The sequence below is a fragment of the Molothrus aeneus genome, chromosome 18, assembly GCF_037042795.1.
Source record: "Molothrus aeneus isolate 106 chromosome 18, BPBGC_Maene_1.0, whole genome shotgun sequence".
In the NCBI taxonomy this organism is placed as follows: Eukaryota; Metazoa; Chordata; class Aves; order Passeriformes; family Icteridae; genus Molothrus; species Molothrus aeneus.
Window position 1 is genome coordinate 8,299,218 of NC_089663.1, and position 16,490 is coordinate 8,315,707.

The 16,490-nt window shown below is 41.6% G+C and overlaps 1 protein-coding gene across 1 annotated transcript in view; it reads left to right on the top strand.

The window, feature by feature from the left end:
• The window catches only part of GALNT9 (polypeptide N-acetylgalactosaminyltransferase 9), a 132,310-nt gene that overhangs the window by 31,214 nt on the left and 84,606 nt on the right, over positions 1–16,490 (top strand). The window contains exon 3 of the mRNA XM_066562024.1: positions 14,697–14,863. Coding sequence (XP_066418121.1) covers positions 14,697–14,863 — 167 coding nt within the window. The remainder of the gene's footprint in view (positions 1–14,696; positions 14,864–16,490) is intronic.

Sequence of the window (16,490 nt, forward strand, 5' to 3'; positions counted from 1 at the left end):
TGGGCAAGAAAACTCTGAGGAAACCATAGGTACTGCTCTGTATCAGCACAGTCCCTCTGCTGCTGAGGCCTGGAGCCATGACCTGACCCTGTCTATGAAGATATTTCAGGTCTTCTCCCAAATTCTTCTGGAGCTTTGCTCACCTGGCACAGATAATGAAGGATTAGGTGGAATGTGGGCTCAAACCTTGGTCTCCCAAATCCCAGACCACCTTTACGTCTTTGTATATTTAGTTAGTTGTGCAATGTTAAATTACTCCAATGAGAAGACTGAGGAACAGGTTAAAACAGTGACTGTTTCCCAATAATAATCAAAAATATATTGAGAAAGCTTCCATCCCCTTTTTGAGGCCAGTACCAGAGTTCTTTGCAGGACATGGCTCATGAGCAGAGCCTCCCCATCAGCAGGCTCCATGCTGTCTCCATAGCAGCAGTGCTGGACACATGGCAGTGTCTCACAGTTATTTCTGATATTCAATAGATGTTTTCTCTGGCTTTTCCCATTAGATTCATTATTGATTCCCTTTTGTTTAGTGCTAGACTTTCCAATTAAGTAGTGACTTTAATTATACTGCAAAGTGTATAACATAGGTCTTGATTATTAACACTGACCCGTGGGATGAAAGGAGCACCAGAAAGGCTAAATTAAAAAGAGCCATAAAAATGAACAACCTTTTCCAAAAAGCCACCTTATGTTCAGATGCAGTAATTTTTCAGTTCTACATTTTTGCAGTGCCTTTGTGTATACTAATTGTTGAAGACAAGTTCTGCATGACTGTCAGCACTAATAAATGTAGATTTAGTGAAGGCTGAATTTGATTAACTAGGGAGTATGAAAAATAACTGATTGCAATGTTGTGTTTAAATGCAGCGAGGCTGGAAGCCATTCCCTGCAATTTGTCTGCACCAGAATGTACTCTTGAATACATGAATAGTTTACCTAAGGTGGGTTGCATAACAGGGACTAGAAATTAGACATCTAATTTGGGGTGACGGACTTGGCTGCCTGTGTAGAGGATGGAGATGCCATGGCAGCATTGCCTATCATGTGCAGGGTGTAATGTCCTCTGCAAGTCCCTCCTTCAGGAGCCATGGGCAGCCAGATTAAACAGGATTGCAGGAGAATCCAGCCCAAACAGGATTGCAGGAGAATCCAGCCCAAACAGGATTGCAGGGGAATCCAGCCCAAAGTGTTACATGCTCTGAGGCATGCAGAAACAGGACCAGATCTCTGTGCTAGCAACACTCACTGAAGAATGACCTGCCAGGATGGGCAGCCTGGTCAGCTGGGAGGAAAAGAAACAATGCTCAAAAAGCTGCTTTGCATCCCTCAGTTTTTCTCACCAATCCTCAGACTAAATGTGTCTCATGTGACCTGCACATTCACCTTAAGCACCACAGTTTTTTTCCCTTTTAAAGTATGCTTTAGAGACTGTGGTAATTTTTTGAACTTGAAACCAGAAAGCCCCAGTATTTCCATGGTAAAAAGAGTATTTCCTCCTAAAGAAGAGCAATGGTGGGGTGCTGTCCACAAATTCTGTGAGCTGCTCTTTCATAGGTAAATGCATATCTGTAGGGCAGAAGCGCTGCTGAGATCCAGCCAGGACTTGCAGCTGTGTGCTGGCATTTGAGAATTTCTTTCATTTCCCTCCCCTGAGCCCGTGGCTGGTTGTTGCCTGCTATCACTTCCAGGGAGAAAAGGATATTCCTGTAAATTTCTGAACTGTCATGTTATGTTACACTCCATGATATCACATTACAGGATAAAAAGAAGTAACAGAACAAGACAGGCAATGAATTCAGGGTGGTATTTCTTTTCCTTTTATGTTTCCTTGCATGTATCTCTGTTATACTATACCTGAGACTCTTTGTAGGGCTTTGAAGGAGTTCTAACAGTTTGAAATAATATTTCTCATTTCTTTTTAAAAAGGCTTATGCAAATTTAGTTCTGCTGACAGTGTGAGGTGTTATCTCCAGATGACTTCCTGATGTAGCTTTAAAAATTAGCAAGTTTTTATTCCTATTTTATTTGGATAGGTTTCATAGCATAGGAAAGTCAAGGTTTCAGGTCACATAACCTCAAGGTTTTCTAGTTGTTGTTGTTGTTGTTTGTGTCTTTGTGGTAAAAACATGACCAGGCCAAAATGTCAGACAATTTACTCTTCTGTCTGAAATAAAACTGAATTGTGAACTCCAGGTTGATGCAGTGTTTCATTTTAATAGTGTCAGTTCGTGCTTGTTTTGCCTGTGTCTCCTGTTTTGAGTGAATTTAGTGCTAATAAAAGTGAGAGACTCTTAAAAGTAGCCAGACCCAGAAGTACCTGACAGATATAGGCTGGAAAAGGTTAGCTCCCTGTCTTGGTTAGCTTGATCTAGATGCTTTCCAAAGTTTGGTTTCTCTGAAACAGCACCTGCCAGTTCAGCTGTTTGAAAGTTTTATGATATTGAAGTGTGAGGACTCTATTTTCTGTTCCTGCTGCTTTCTGAAATGTTCTTGTTTTCTGTTGCATTGCTTCTGGACCTTCTGCTGTGGTCTCAAAAACAAACCACAGTCAACCCAGGCACCTGGCTGGATGCAGCACCAAAGGAGCTTGATCTAAGTGCACCCACAATTTCAGGTGGTGTTGGTGTGTCAGGATTTATCAGTGAGGCTCCAGGCAGCTTTAAATTACTGGAGATATCATCTCTGTGTATTGCTTCTGCACAGGCTCCCTGTTTCTCAGCTTCTAGAAAAGAAACCCTCTGGAATTGCATTTTACCTGTGAGAGATGCCTTCAGGTTGTCAAATAATTCCTTAATTAGTTTATTTTCTTCTTTGCTCCAGGGGGTGAGTATATTATTTATTCTATACTCCCAGACTTCTGTTAGTCTGCATTTATGCATTTTGTCTTCTGAAGGCCCCAGCAGTGGGCTGGCCTCTGGGGTGGAATGAAACACACCTCTCAGGCAGGCACATTGCTTCAGACTTGAATAATGGTGGAATATTAATAGCAGCAATTATAATTAAAACAGTGCACTAAAATACCCTAGGGTGTTGTTGCTAAGTTAGTCTGTACCCCTAAAATTTCAGAGGAAAGGCATAAATTTTAGTTATTTCCATCCACAAAGCAAGCAGCTGTCTCATTCAGTGACTGGAGCAAGCTTTCATCCCTGCTGTGGATGTTTCACTGGGACACAGCTCTCCCAGAGGGTCATGGTGAAGTTTACATTAAACCCAAGATAAAAATGACATTGAAGCTTTGCTCCTGTACTTTCTACACTGCCTGAAAACAAATGCTTGACCTCCAGCTACTCCATTGCCTCATTGCCTTGGAGTTATTAACCCATGTACCAAGAGACAGGGAATTTGTGTTTTGTTTGCTCAGAGAGGAGCACTCCCCTCCTTTGCCTGACAGAGCTGGGAATCCATGGAAGCACTGGGGGGAAAGTTTCCCTGAGTGCAGGGCTGAGCAAAGAGCCTGGAAGGATCTGGTTGGATGTGTGTGTCTGCAGATGAGGGATGAGGAAGGGAGGATTGCTGGGCACACAGGTGATGGTGCTCACTCCTGCCTTTCTCTGTGGTGGCAAATTAATTTAACTCTGCAAACACTGAGGATGTGAATTTAAAATGTCTGTGGACAAGACAGAAAAGATACCAGACAACATGAAGTGAAGTGGGGAGTAGTTTCTCAGCAGGTTGGTTTGGGCAGGAACAGTGAAGTGCTGCAATGGCCAAATCTCAGAGCCAGGAAAAGGCTCTGAGTGTCCTTGGCCTGCTCAAATTCACAGCCTTACTTAAGTTTGTTGCCTGGTCTAGGATGTGTGCCTAATTTCTGTCAACCTGAGTGAAAAGCAAGCACATGTTGACCTGTTTTTTCTTTAAATTAGGATAAGAGCTCATAAATATAAAAAATCCCCATGCACTGCACTGTTTTGCTGCTATAAAGTGCGTGCTCTAGGTATTGGCTGTATGCTAGACAGTAAATGTGGCTGGATTTTTAAAAACTTTTTGCAATTCTAAATGCAACCAAAGCTAAATAAAACCACAAGAGTTTTCTCAAGTTATACAAACTGAAGCAACATAAATAGTTAGAAGGGAACTGTTGTTAACATTTAACTTCTAAGTGCATGAAATTGTTGAATACTGTGCTGTTCACCTCTAACTAGCCTTTAATTTAAACAAAAGCTATAAAAGTGCAATTAGGCTCCAGTCCAAAGAAGCACTTAAATATGTTCCTAGTTTTAAGTGTATGAATAACCTCAGTGAAGTTAAGGCAAGCTCAGGTGCTTTCCTTGAACAGGACATTTCACAGAGTAGTTGTGATGCATAGAGAACAACCCTGCAAGTATCACTGGGGAAGATGTGGGGAGAGTAAAGTTCCATCTGCACTTCAGGATTTGGCCTAATGATTTATCCTGTGGGATCCTGACCTAGAGCTCATGGAGAGCTTTGGATGTGCTCCATCATCTGATTGTCAGGCAGCTTCCTACCCACACACAGCACATGCACCTTGCTTTGTCCTCCCTGCCTGACTCAGACTTTTTATGAACACTCAGCTGCTGCCACCAGGCTCTCCGCTCAATCCCATATAAAGCATCTAAACATCCTGGATTTAATACTCCCATTTTCAGTGCTAAATCAATGTTCTTTATGCATTTGTTCTTGGAACACTGCTCTATTTGAACCATAATTCCTCCCACACACCATAAACTTGGTTCTGTTTTTACTCTGATAGGAATTGATCATTTAAAGTAGGAGGAAGCCCGTGACTACTGTTCAAACATTTCAAGGCTATTGCTGGTTAGTCAAATGAGCTTGTGCACCACCTGAGAAAAGTGCTGTGATTACCAGGGGAGCATTACCTTGCTGGGCTACAACCAGCCTTGCAGCAGTTGGGACAAGTCAGGATTAAAGAGCTTCTCGCTACAATTTTGGCAGGCAGTGGTGGAGTTTATCCAGTTTATGGCTGACCTCCCATTTGGTGGTTTACTCCTCCAACTATCCTGTATTTGTACATAGGTAGAAAGAAACATTCTGCTGCATAACTGAATTTGACCAGAGATTAAAGCTGGTCTCCTGTGAAATACACTGGAGCCTATTAAAGAAGGGATTGTTTGCCAAACGTGGTTGTATATCCTCCCCAGACCATAAAAAACATTGTTAGCTGAAGTGATAGTGGAAAAATATTGCATTCCTCTATTCTCCTCCTTACCACTACACTGCAACGTGACAGCAAACCCTTAATGAAATTCATGAAGAGCTCTGCAGCAGTTACCTTGAAAACTTTTTTATTGCCCTACATTTCCAGGTAACACTCTGATACTCAGCCTCTGTCCAGCACCAGCAACACCAGCTGAGGCAGAGAGATAGTCAAAATTAAACAAAAGTATCTGGAATTTTTAATGTTAAATACTTGCAGTACATTTTTAATAGTCAAGGATAACTTCCCGTATTTACATATTATTATCTGAATAACAAATAGCTTCAAAGGTACAGCAAACTCTTCTGTGCAAATGGAAAAGGGTGAGTTTACTCTTATGCATTATTTATTGAAAATAATTCCTTTGATTTCACCAATTCCACTGCTTTTCCTTTATGTCTGGCACGGGCTCAGTAGGCAATGGGAGAGGAGCTTCAGAGGAGGTGGTGCCCTCAGATATGGACCCCTGGATATCTGGGCTGTTACCATCTCACTCCCTGCAGACATGCTGGGATTAATTATCCCTTCGCCACAAAGAACCCTTTTTGGGATCTTGATGCATCACCTTGAGTGGAAAATTACTTCTTTGATGGGAAAAGTGCTAACAGCCACTGCTGGAAGTGCAGCTGAATGGCTCCACATGGCTTGCTGGAGAGCAATGACCCTTGGTGGCAGCAGCAAGGAGTGGGGACACTGGGCAGCAGCCAATTTTGTCAATGCACCCTGGGAAACATCTTCTGGCTTTCTGGATGGGCTCTTTGCAAACCTTCCCTGTTTGAAATACGAGATTTTAGTTTTGGCAAAGCTGAAATGCTCCTCTTCACAGACAACATAGTTCCCAAAATTAAGTTTTTAAAAAGTTGCACAAAAGGTAGTGTTTTCCTGAATGTATTTTGCTGATAAGACCTTCAAATCAAATTGACATAATGCCTTTAGTTTGGCCTTTATTTAATATAGTTTCATCAGTTTCACCAATTTTTATGTTTCACTTGACTTCAGAGAGCTCTCCAATCTCAAAGCAGAATTTTCTAAGACTGCCTTTATGGCTTTTTTAAAAGACAATTCTTTTCTAGTTTTTACTTTAAAAGGATGCAAGCTAAGAATCCAGTTGGAACAGAGGCAAAGATATTTGCAAAATCTTGAGAATCACTAAACAATCCATTTGTTTTAATCACCTAAAACGAGGCAGAATACATGTCACTTGGAATTTAGCTCAGCTCCTCCTTAAATTTAAGTGCAACACCATTAAAAATAAAGTTGCACAGGGGATCTGTTTTCTTTGGGGATTTTTAGAAAGCATTTGAAAGCAGATTTCAGCCTCTCCATTAATTTCCAATGAGCCTAATGCTTTGTGATGCAGCATGCATACAGCCAGAGGCAGATCCGGACAGGCACACTGGGGGATAGAGTGGAAATTTTTTACAGATGGTATTTCAAAACATATTAGCGACTCAAGTTAAGTTACCAAAAAAAAAAAAGGCAAAGACTTTTTACTACAGAAAGATGTGAGCACGAGCTTTGAGCCATTTTTCATGTTAATAAAAAGGCTTGTTTTAAAAGTGATTGAAACTAGTTTTAGCATTTTTATATGTATAAATCAATAAGGGTATTAGACATAATGGCATGTTTCTGGTATTGTTTGCCTGAGGAAAACCAGAAATAGCTTAGTGAAATAGAAGGCCTCTTATTTTATGTGTGCAGCAGCTACATTTGAAGAGTCTAATAATCTTAAATATAAGGGTTAATATTCTCTACAAGTAGAGTCATCTTGCTGCATATGTTAACTATGCATATATAGTGTGCTATCAGTCACTGATTGACAGTTTTCAGGGCTTTCTACTATAAATATAAAAATAATTTGCTTGAGAAAGGAGGAATTAAACCAAATAGAGCAAACGTGTTATAAAACAAAAGGCACAAACATGTGTTGGGTTTTTATGAGCAGAGCAATTAGTCACAGTTGTACTGGCCTGGAATTTAAAAGAAAGGCAAAAGAACAAAAAAACAAATCTGTCATTCTCAGGGAACCCTTGTCCAATGTGTGTTATTGAAAATTGATGGAGAACTTTAACCTACCTGTGTCCAGCTTGAAAGGGCTTTGTACTTCATAGAAATATTACAGGACAGAAATTCCTGCAAATTTGGTCTTTCCTGTAGGAAATAGAACAGTGGAGACTCCTAAGGTACAAAAAACAGTTATTTTAGGAAGGCTGCTGCTGTTCTTCAGTCTGCAAATCCTACAGACATCAAATCCAATTGTCCAGCCTGGGAATGTGGGAAATTCCCAGAACCAGATGTGTTCTGGAAAACTCATTGCACATTGCAGTCATTTTTTTGTGGTTGACATGAAAGGACATTTTTCCTTGATACAGGAAGTGTTTGAGGTTAGCTCAGGTGCAAGGACTTGGCCTGGTTTCTTTCTGATGAGTGTAGGGGATTTCTTTCCTAGACTTTTGGATGCAAAATAAGAAAAAAATATGTCAAGGAGCATGTGAAAAAAGCTGGTGGGAATTCCCACAGTATGGAGTAGAATTAAGATCTCTCTTTATGAGAAAATGTATGTGAGAAACTGTATATGAGAAAAGATGGAGAAAAGGTTATTTTAGTGGATTTCCTCAGACTTGCAGCACCAACAAGAATTGCACTGTATCTTGTACCTGCAGTTCCCCAAACAAATTCAGGAGGAAGGTGTTGATTTTTCTGCTGTAGGATATTTCAAAATGGAAGATGTTCCATAAGGACCACAGACTGTGAAGAAGGTATCTTCTGGTATCACCATAATTTCAAGGCTTATTCTGAAAATGGCTCATTTCTCTTCTTACCTTACTTGAAAACACAATGTGCTGTTTTTCTCAAGGTGCATAGAGCATCAGTGTTCTGTACCACTGCTCTCCTGTTCACAGTTGTATTTATATTATGTGTTCTTAGGAAATGAATATATATTTGAGTATATAATGAACATATAGGAAATGTATTTATATTGTATGTTCTTAGGAAATATCCCTGAGCTGCAAAACAGGGAGAGAAAGTAAGAACAAGCCTTGAACTCAAAAATTTTCCATTTGGGTTTTTGGATAGGGCTGGAAAATCCACCTCAACGGAAAGAGAATGTTGTGCCATAATACAGTTAACATCCTCTGCTGAGAAAGAGAATTAATTAGGAAGGAGTTGGAGCCTCTGGCTGACAGATTCATGATCCATGAAGCTAATCAGTTTTGTGGCCTGTCACTGCTGCTGCTGCAGACTGGTCAGCAGCTGGATCCATGCTGGGGAACGAGACATTTGCAGCTTGTCACGTTTCCTCTGCCATGCCAATGTGGAAGAGGAAGGGAATGTTAGTTTATTTCTGCAGCTCAAAAGTTACTATTGCATCCAGCACTAGCTGTAAAGCCTCAGTGGGTTTCTGGAGAAAGAAATCGGGCACTGAGCTAGGCACTAAATTTAGTGATTTAGCTGTGGTAAATCGTCTGTGCCTATAGGAGTCACAGTAGCATTTAGGTGCTAAAAGGTAACCATGTAAGTAAGATTAGTCTGAGCCTTTGGTTTAACAGGGCTCAAAATATATATTGACCTAGTGATTAAAAGTAGTATTTGTTAGCATTAAAGAGAAAGAATTCAATAATCTTTTAAAATATTTATCTTTGTCCTTTCATTGATCGTGTACCAAATAAGGAGCTGTTCCAACTTGTTCTCCTGCTGTGGCTATAAAACATGAACACAGATCATTCTGAAGCTTTCCAGGTACAGATCATGTAGGGATTGGGTTTTTTTTTGCCAGAACTGCAGATGTTTCTTCAAGCCCAGCAATTTCATCAGGTTTGTGAAGGAGAGGAACCTTCAGTCATCTCTGTCCCAATAGTTCATTGGAAAAACGTATCTTGTATTAAACACTTTAAAGATTCATGAAGCAGCTTTAATTTTGTTTGCATTTATTCCTGAAGGGTAAAGCTGTCAGAAATCTCTAAAAGCATTGCTTAATCCATTTCCAAACTCAGTATATTAAGGTCTGTGAGCAAAACTCATTTTTGGAGTTTAGCAAGTTTAGAGACAGGATAAAAGGGCAGGGGAAATAGAGCAGGGAAGATGGTTCTTTTTTTTTTTTTTTTAGTAATGCATTGAACTACCTGCATGGCTGCAGTGACAGTCCTTCACAAAAAATAGTGCAACCCAAATGGACTGTGAGAGCAGCCTGATAAATAGAGGACTTCACGTGTTTCTCTTGGATCAGATACCAATAGAGTAAATACATCTATCAGGGAATGAAGCTTCAGCCACAAGAAAATTTCCTTCCCTTTAATGCCTCCAAGCTTATAAGGTTGCCATGAGCAGGTTCATGTGCAGCTGAGCACCTTTTGTTTTCTCATGTCCCAGTTTCTGATCTATGACCTTTTTATGTTAGTACATGATTTTTTCCCCAAGTTTCTGATCTGCCAACCAAAGAGCTTTTCCCATTTTCTTATGAAGCCTGCAAGACAGTTCTCACAGTTGGGCTCAGGAGGCTGGCTGGAAAATGTTCATCTAAGGAGCCAGTTCAATGTAAGGGAATGAATGAGTGAAAATCATCTCTAGAACAGAGAAAAATGATCTGAAAGGAAATACCTCTGGGTTGCCAGCCAAGCTCTGCAGTAGCAAATGCAGAATGAGAACACTCAAAGACCTTTCCCAAGACAACAGCAGGATGCCCCAGGTTTGATGCTTGGCATGCTGTATGAAAGGAGCCTGCAGAGCTGTTTCACACATCAGGTTTAATCCATCCTCAGCTGGCCCATGGAAGTGATTAGCCATGGCATTGTCATGGATTTTCTGGAATCCCCAGTCCTGCAGACATCCAGCATTGTGTCCCTGCCCAGGCACCTGTGTGCCCTGGAGACCTGGGCTCCTCTGCTGGTTGTACTCTGTGGGACCTGCTGACAGTCCTGAATGCTGATTTAAAATCACAGGAACATTGAATGTGAGCTCTGCCTGTCCAGCTCACACCATCTTTAGCTACCACACAGGTCAAAAGTACACTCAATTCTTCCCAAACTCAGGAGTGTTGGATGTTAACAAGGCCAGGTTTCAGTTGTCAGTTGCTGAAATTGTTCTTCTTCACACAGTTCACAGTGTGGTCAGAGCTGGTGCAGAGAAGTGGAGACTGTGGTGGGATCCAGCTCCCTTCCCTGGCAGAGCACTGGGAGCTTCAAACACTCAGGCACTGCCCAGCACCAGGGCTGAAAAGGGGATGATTTCCAAATTTTTTACTATGGTTCTGTTGGCAGTAAGGCTGAAGGATTATAAAGGTGTGCCTTGATAGTGCATTTTGTACAGTTTGATTTCTTCCCATTCTGGTAATTTTCTTCTCAAAAGAAATAATAAAAGTGCCTAGTCTTGTGCTAAGCTGCCCCATCAGTAGCTCATAGGTTTCTTGCCTGATGATTTCCTCTGTGTCCAGGCTGCTGCTCCAGCCCTTTTCTGCAAGGATGCCCTTTGGCTTGCTGGAAGTCAGCAGGCTTGTTACAGCCTTCCCTTTCCCTCTGTAATGAACTATCCCCTGCTGCCTCCTCCAGGGCCAGTTCAGGGCTGCTCCAGGGAGAATTCTGTCACTCTCTGTGTCCCTTGCTCACAGGCACTCTGGCTGACCCTCTGCAGAGCCCTTGTCAGCCTCTGGCTGAGCAGAGGTGGCTGAGGTGGCACCCAAAGTTGGGTGTGCTTTGGCAGGGTGAGGTTTGCTCATGTCTGTTTGGCTAGGAGTGTCAAACTCTGGTTAGAGTTTCTTGGAATGAAGGAAGTATTAACTGTAAATTGCTGTGGCTGGTGTCTAATTAGAGAACACTTTGGGAAGAACTCAGGCAACAATCCAGCAAAGCACTTAAAGCACCCACTGATTTTTAAGGAAAGACACCTTAACTGGGATTGCTCATGCTCTCAAGCATCATCAGAAGTGTTTGGTAGTGGACCAGTAATTTCTCCTGACTACCTCAGCGCATCAATCTCATTTTGTGAAGTGACCTAAGGAGTTGGGAGTTCAAGGTTGACTTGAAGTCTGCAGGAAATAAACCCTTAAATCACTGCTGTTCTTTGGAAAGTGCTCAGCTGGACAGCTGCTTTTGCTGTTCTTCATCCTCACTGCAATAAATAAATTTATGACAGCTTTTAAACTACTGCTAAATTCTGAGCTTTGCTTTTTCCCATCTAGGTGTTCCTGTTGCAGTGGCACTACCAAAGATATTCCAATATATTTTGTTTGGAATACTCTTTCCAAATGCAGTCAAAATGCAGTTTTTCAACTATGTCCTGCTAATAGAAAAAAAAAAGGGAAGAACTAAGAGAGAAAAGGTTGCAGTGAGAAGTGATAGGGATGACTTCATCTAGGTGGAATAAGAAATTCAAACCAGCTTTTTATCTAAAGCAGTCCCTGAGGCCCTACAGTGCAAGTAATCACTGAGAACTAAGGCATGAAAAGTCTTGTGAACCAGCATGGCCATGGAGCCACACTTGGGACAATAATGCATTGATTGAATGTGATGAAGAACAAATAAATCAAAAATTAGGAGGTTATGGCTTAGGTGTGCTGGTTTTAAAGCTAGAATTAGATTTTTTTTTTCCTTTTTTTTTCTTCTCTGAATTAAAGTGGGAGGATGGCAGAAAAGCACTGGAATTAGTCCCACTTTTACTTATGCTATCAGTCTGACCAGGAACACATGGGTGGGTACCCAGGTGTTTCAGTTCGCTTGCCAATAAAACAAATACTTTTTCCTCAGAAATGTTCAGCAAAATTCCTAATTCTCTGAGGTCTTGTAGTATTTCAGTGGTTCCCTGTCTGTTCCAAGGAAACTTTGTTCCTTGCACACATGCTTCTCTGTTTTGGACATTTGCGGTGACCCCACCTTTCCTTTAATTGCTTGTCCCTGCTGTACTAAGTGCTGCTTTGAGTGACCTCTCATTCTTGCTGCAATCCCTCCTCCTGTGCCACAACCTCTTGTTTTGTCTCCAGATGATGCCTTGTGAGGGCTGACCTAGAACAGAGGCTGGACAGAGCTAAAGAATAAAGCAGGGATTTATTAAAAGGCCTCAATGGATCCGCCTTGGGCAGCACAAGAGCCCAGCCAGGGCTACACCCAAGATGAACCCAAATGGTCACAAAATGGACAACTGGTCATGGGGTCTCACACTTTTATAAGTTCTGGTTCATTTGCATATTGGAGTTCATTGTCCAGTTATAGCTTTAGCTTATGCAGTCCCATCCTTCTTATTTTTCTTTCTTCAGTCCATGTTGTTTGTGTTCTTGGGCCTGAGATTTGGATCATTTGTCCTTGGTCCCCAGCTAGAGAAGGAATTGTTTTGTCTCCCTACTCTGTGAAGAGAGCTCACCATCCCCTAATATGAAGTACAGAATCTGAAAAGTACAAAAGCCAATACCCGGGGCATCACAGATGGGTTTCACACTTTGCTTCCCTCCCTCCTTCCCTGGCAGCTCCGAGTGCTGCTGCAGGACCCCACGAGGAGGGATGGCCTGGGGTGGGCTCCTCCTCTGCCTCACCTGCAGCAGCAGGGCACCCACTCCATGGGGACTGCTCTGATTTCCTGAGGCGCAATTTGGGATGTGTGGGACTCTAGGGAAAATTGCTGTCAGGTAAAATATGTCCCTCATCACAGGAAACCTTGCAAGGTCCATGTTTTTAGCTGATGGCTCTTTCCTGTTACTGCAGTATTCCTGATTCATTTCTTTGATAAGTCAGTATGCTCAAGAGGAAAATTGCATTCAAAAAAGAAATTCAAAAAAGAAATTCAAAAACGAGGGCTGTGTCAGAACATTCATGCCTTCTGAAAACCTCTCTCCTTGTTCCAGGCTTATTTTTAGGCTGTGTAAGAATACTGCTTAGCCAGAAGCTTTACACAGTGGTCCTCTGTGTGGCACAGGCCACCAGCAGGCTGCCAGTGAGTAGCTATGGTAGCACTGGAATCAATGATGAGTGCTCAGGTCTCTGAGCAAATAGTGCTGGGAGCAGGAATTACGAATAATTACACTTTACTAGAATTCATAACTGACTTCCAGAGGTTAGTCAGCAGTCAAGCATTTGTCACCTGCCCTATCCCCATGACTGCTGATAGTGGGGAAAAAAGTGATTTTTATGCCAAAGTAATGAGCATAGAGGTCAGAAAGTTTGATAAGAGCAGGAGAAGTCATTTTCTGTGATATCATTAGCAGTATTTTAGAGAGCAAGTTCAGCAATTGCTATGGTAATTCTGAATGGCTTTTGGACTGTGAGAACAGGTAGGTAGTTTTCAAAGTTAGCCTCTTTGCTAATGGGAGAGAATCCCACTGAAATAGGGCAGTGTGGTGTTACAGAGGGATATTGGCTGAGAACTTGGGAAGCAGGAGCTCTGCTCTGTGCTGTGGAACTTCTCCAGGCCTCAGTTTTTCTTCTCAAAATGGTCTGTGGTAAAATATACATATCAGTGAGCAGCACAAAAGCAAATTGTGAATGAGGATGTAGCAGCCTAGCAAGGCAGCATCTCAGAGGAAGCAGACCTGTTTACAGACAACTCAGCAAGTGCAGGCCTGTACAACAACCACCATGTGTTTGCTCTTGCTGCACAAACTGTGCAGTCAGGAAGGGTGGCAAATGCTCTCTCTGTGGGCAAATGCAAAATTTGCTTGAGCCAATGCCGGTTTTAAAGTTCTGCTGCAGTTGTGAGTTAGCAGCAGAGCTGCTGGAGGTTCCCCATGGAGAACAGCCAGGCTGTGCCATTGTAGGCCTTCTCCAGGATGTTTTTGAGCAGAATCATTGATAGTCCTTTGGTTTTCAAGAGATGCTTTCAACCTCACAGGGAAGGAGAGCTGCTGCAAATCTGTGTGCACGCACACACCCTGTGTTTTACACTGGGCTGATGGAGAGGGTGCTACTCCTAACCAGGTTGGTTCTTTCGAGCCTTTACCGCATCTTTCCTTGGGGTTACAATGATGCCTTGTGAAGGCTGACCTAGAACAGAGGCTGGACAGAGCTAAAGAATAAAGCAGGGATTTATTAAAAGGCCTCAATGGATCCGCCTTGAGCAGCACAAGAGCCCAGCCAGGGCTACACCCAAGATGAACCAAAATGGTCACAAAATGGACAACTGGTCATGAGATCTCTATTTTTTAGAAGTTCTGGTCCATTAGCTTATTTGAGTTAATTGTCCAATTACAGCTTTAGCCCATGAAGTCCCATCCTTCTTGTTTTTCTTTCTTCAGTCCACGTTGTTTGTGTTCTTGGGCCTGAGATTTGGATCATTTGTCCTTGGTCCCCAGCTAGAGAAGGAATTGTTTTATCTCCTCACTCTGTGAAGAGAGCTCACCATCCCCTAATATGAAGCACAGACCTGCACACTAAAGCAGCACAGAATCTGAAAAACATAAAAGCTAAAGCCTCAAGCATCAAGAAAAGACAAAGTCTGCAAATCCCTACGCAGATGGAGAGGAAGGAGAAGAGGGTGCTCTTCAGTCTGTTTTGGCTCCCAGTGGCTGCTTGGGTTTTAATTGTGTCTTTCCCCTCAGGTGCAAGCAGATGACCTACCCAGAGGACCTGCCCCAGATCTCGGTGGTGTTCATCTTTGTGAACGAGGCTCTCTCTGTCATCCTGCGCTCGGTGCACAGCGTGGTGAACCACACCCCATCCCACCTGCTCAAGGAGATCATCCTGGTGGATGACAACAGTGACAATGGTGAGCTTTTGTCACTTTGCCTCTAAGCACGCTGCCCCGTGTGCATTCTAGGTGTGAAATGTAAATGTGTCTGTTGATGGGAGGGTTGATCGAGCCGTTTGCACAAAGCTGTGAGTAAATATTGACTATTTGTATAACAAATAAACATTATGTGGATAAAGCCTGCTGATTTCATTGAAATCCTAACAGAATGAATGGCATTTATGTAGGCAATCTAAATAGGACACTTTTCTCCAAATCCAGAGGAATATCATCATCAATAGAATAAAAGTTTAAGTTCTGCTGCCAAGGAAAAGTGAAGCTACAGATTCCCCTTAAAGATAGATGCTACTCTTTTATATGGCAGCACATTGTTTCTTCATGATTTAATCCAAAATCCAAATATTGGTGAGCATATAGGGTGCTATTATCAGCATGTTTCACAATACAGTCATGTTTGAAGATTCTCAGGATACAAGGGATGAGAGCTGTAGGGTTTAAATCTGTACATTACACTTCTAGAACTGATTAATCTTCTAAAATTATATTTATTTCCAATAAGCCTAAAATTTAGCATTTCCTCCTCAGATCAACAGCTTTAAGTTCTTTCAGTTTTAAGTTGCTCTTACTCTTTGAGATCTCTGAAGAGAAGAGAGAACTGAGAGAAGAGACAACTCAAATGAAAATAAGTTCCAAAACCTATAGATTTAAGAACATGTTTATGCAATTCAGATTTCAGTTATGGCAGTGTAACCTATAGAGTAATTATGTGAGACTGCAAAGTGTTTGAGTCAAGGCAATCCTGAGGAGAGTTGAACTCATCATTTCTCAGTGAACTCTTATATGGCTTTTCTCTGTCACTCTTCTAAATAACTGGAGATTTATCAAGTCTTTGATTCTAATGATAATGATTCTACTGTCTAATATAGATCAGAAAAATGAGGCTGCTAATGTCCTGGAAGCTTCTACTAGTTTTTCTGATAAAGATATTTAGGCAAAAGCCACTTTATGAATAAGTTGCAGAGTAAATGAATTACCAAACTGCATTGATTTAAAAAAAAATATAGAGAGACCATTTTGGTAATTTGCCTGTTTATAAGCCTCTTGAAATGAAGCTGAAAAGGGTGAATGAGTTCTGCTCCATCTGTGATTGAATGCCTGAAAATGAACAAAAGAGAAGTCTATTTGAGATCTTCAATATCCATTTAGTTAAAAAGGAAAGAAGCCTAGTATTGAAGAATCTTAATTATATTTAAGGGAAAACCCTGAAAATTAAGGGAAATTAATTGTGATCTGAATTACTTCTTGACCCAAAATCCATTGAGGTTATTTTTCTCACTCCTACTGAACAGCATAAATCAGAAAAAAAAAAATCACCACACTGGCATGTTACACTTGCTTATGGTCAGAATTGCTCTTCCAGAGGCCAGTTGTAACCTAATGCAAATCATCAGAGAATCAGAATAGTAACTTTTTAAAAATACATAGGCAAACTACCTCTTCAACAGTATACTCAAATCCATATTAAAGCTGGGCAAGTCTCTGGTGTGTGGGGAATTTCTCTGGGCTGAAACCCCTGGAACTGCTCCATGCCTCAGTACTGGGTTTGTATCTCAGAGATACACTGAGATACACTAAGTGTTCGGGA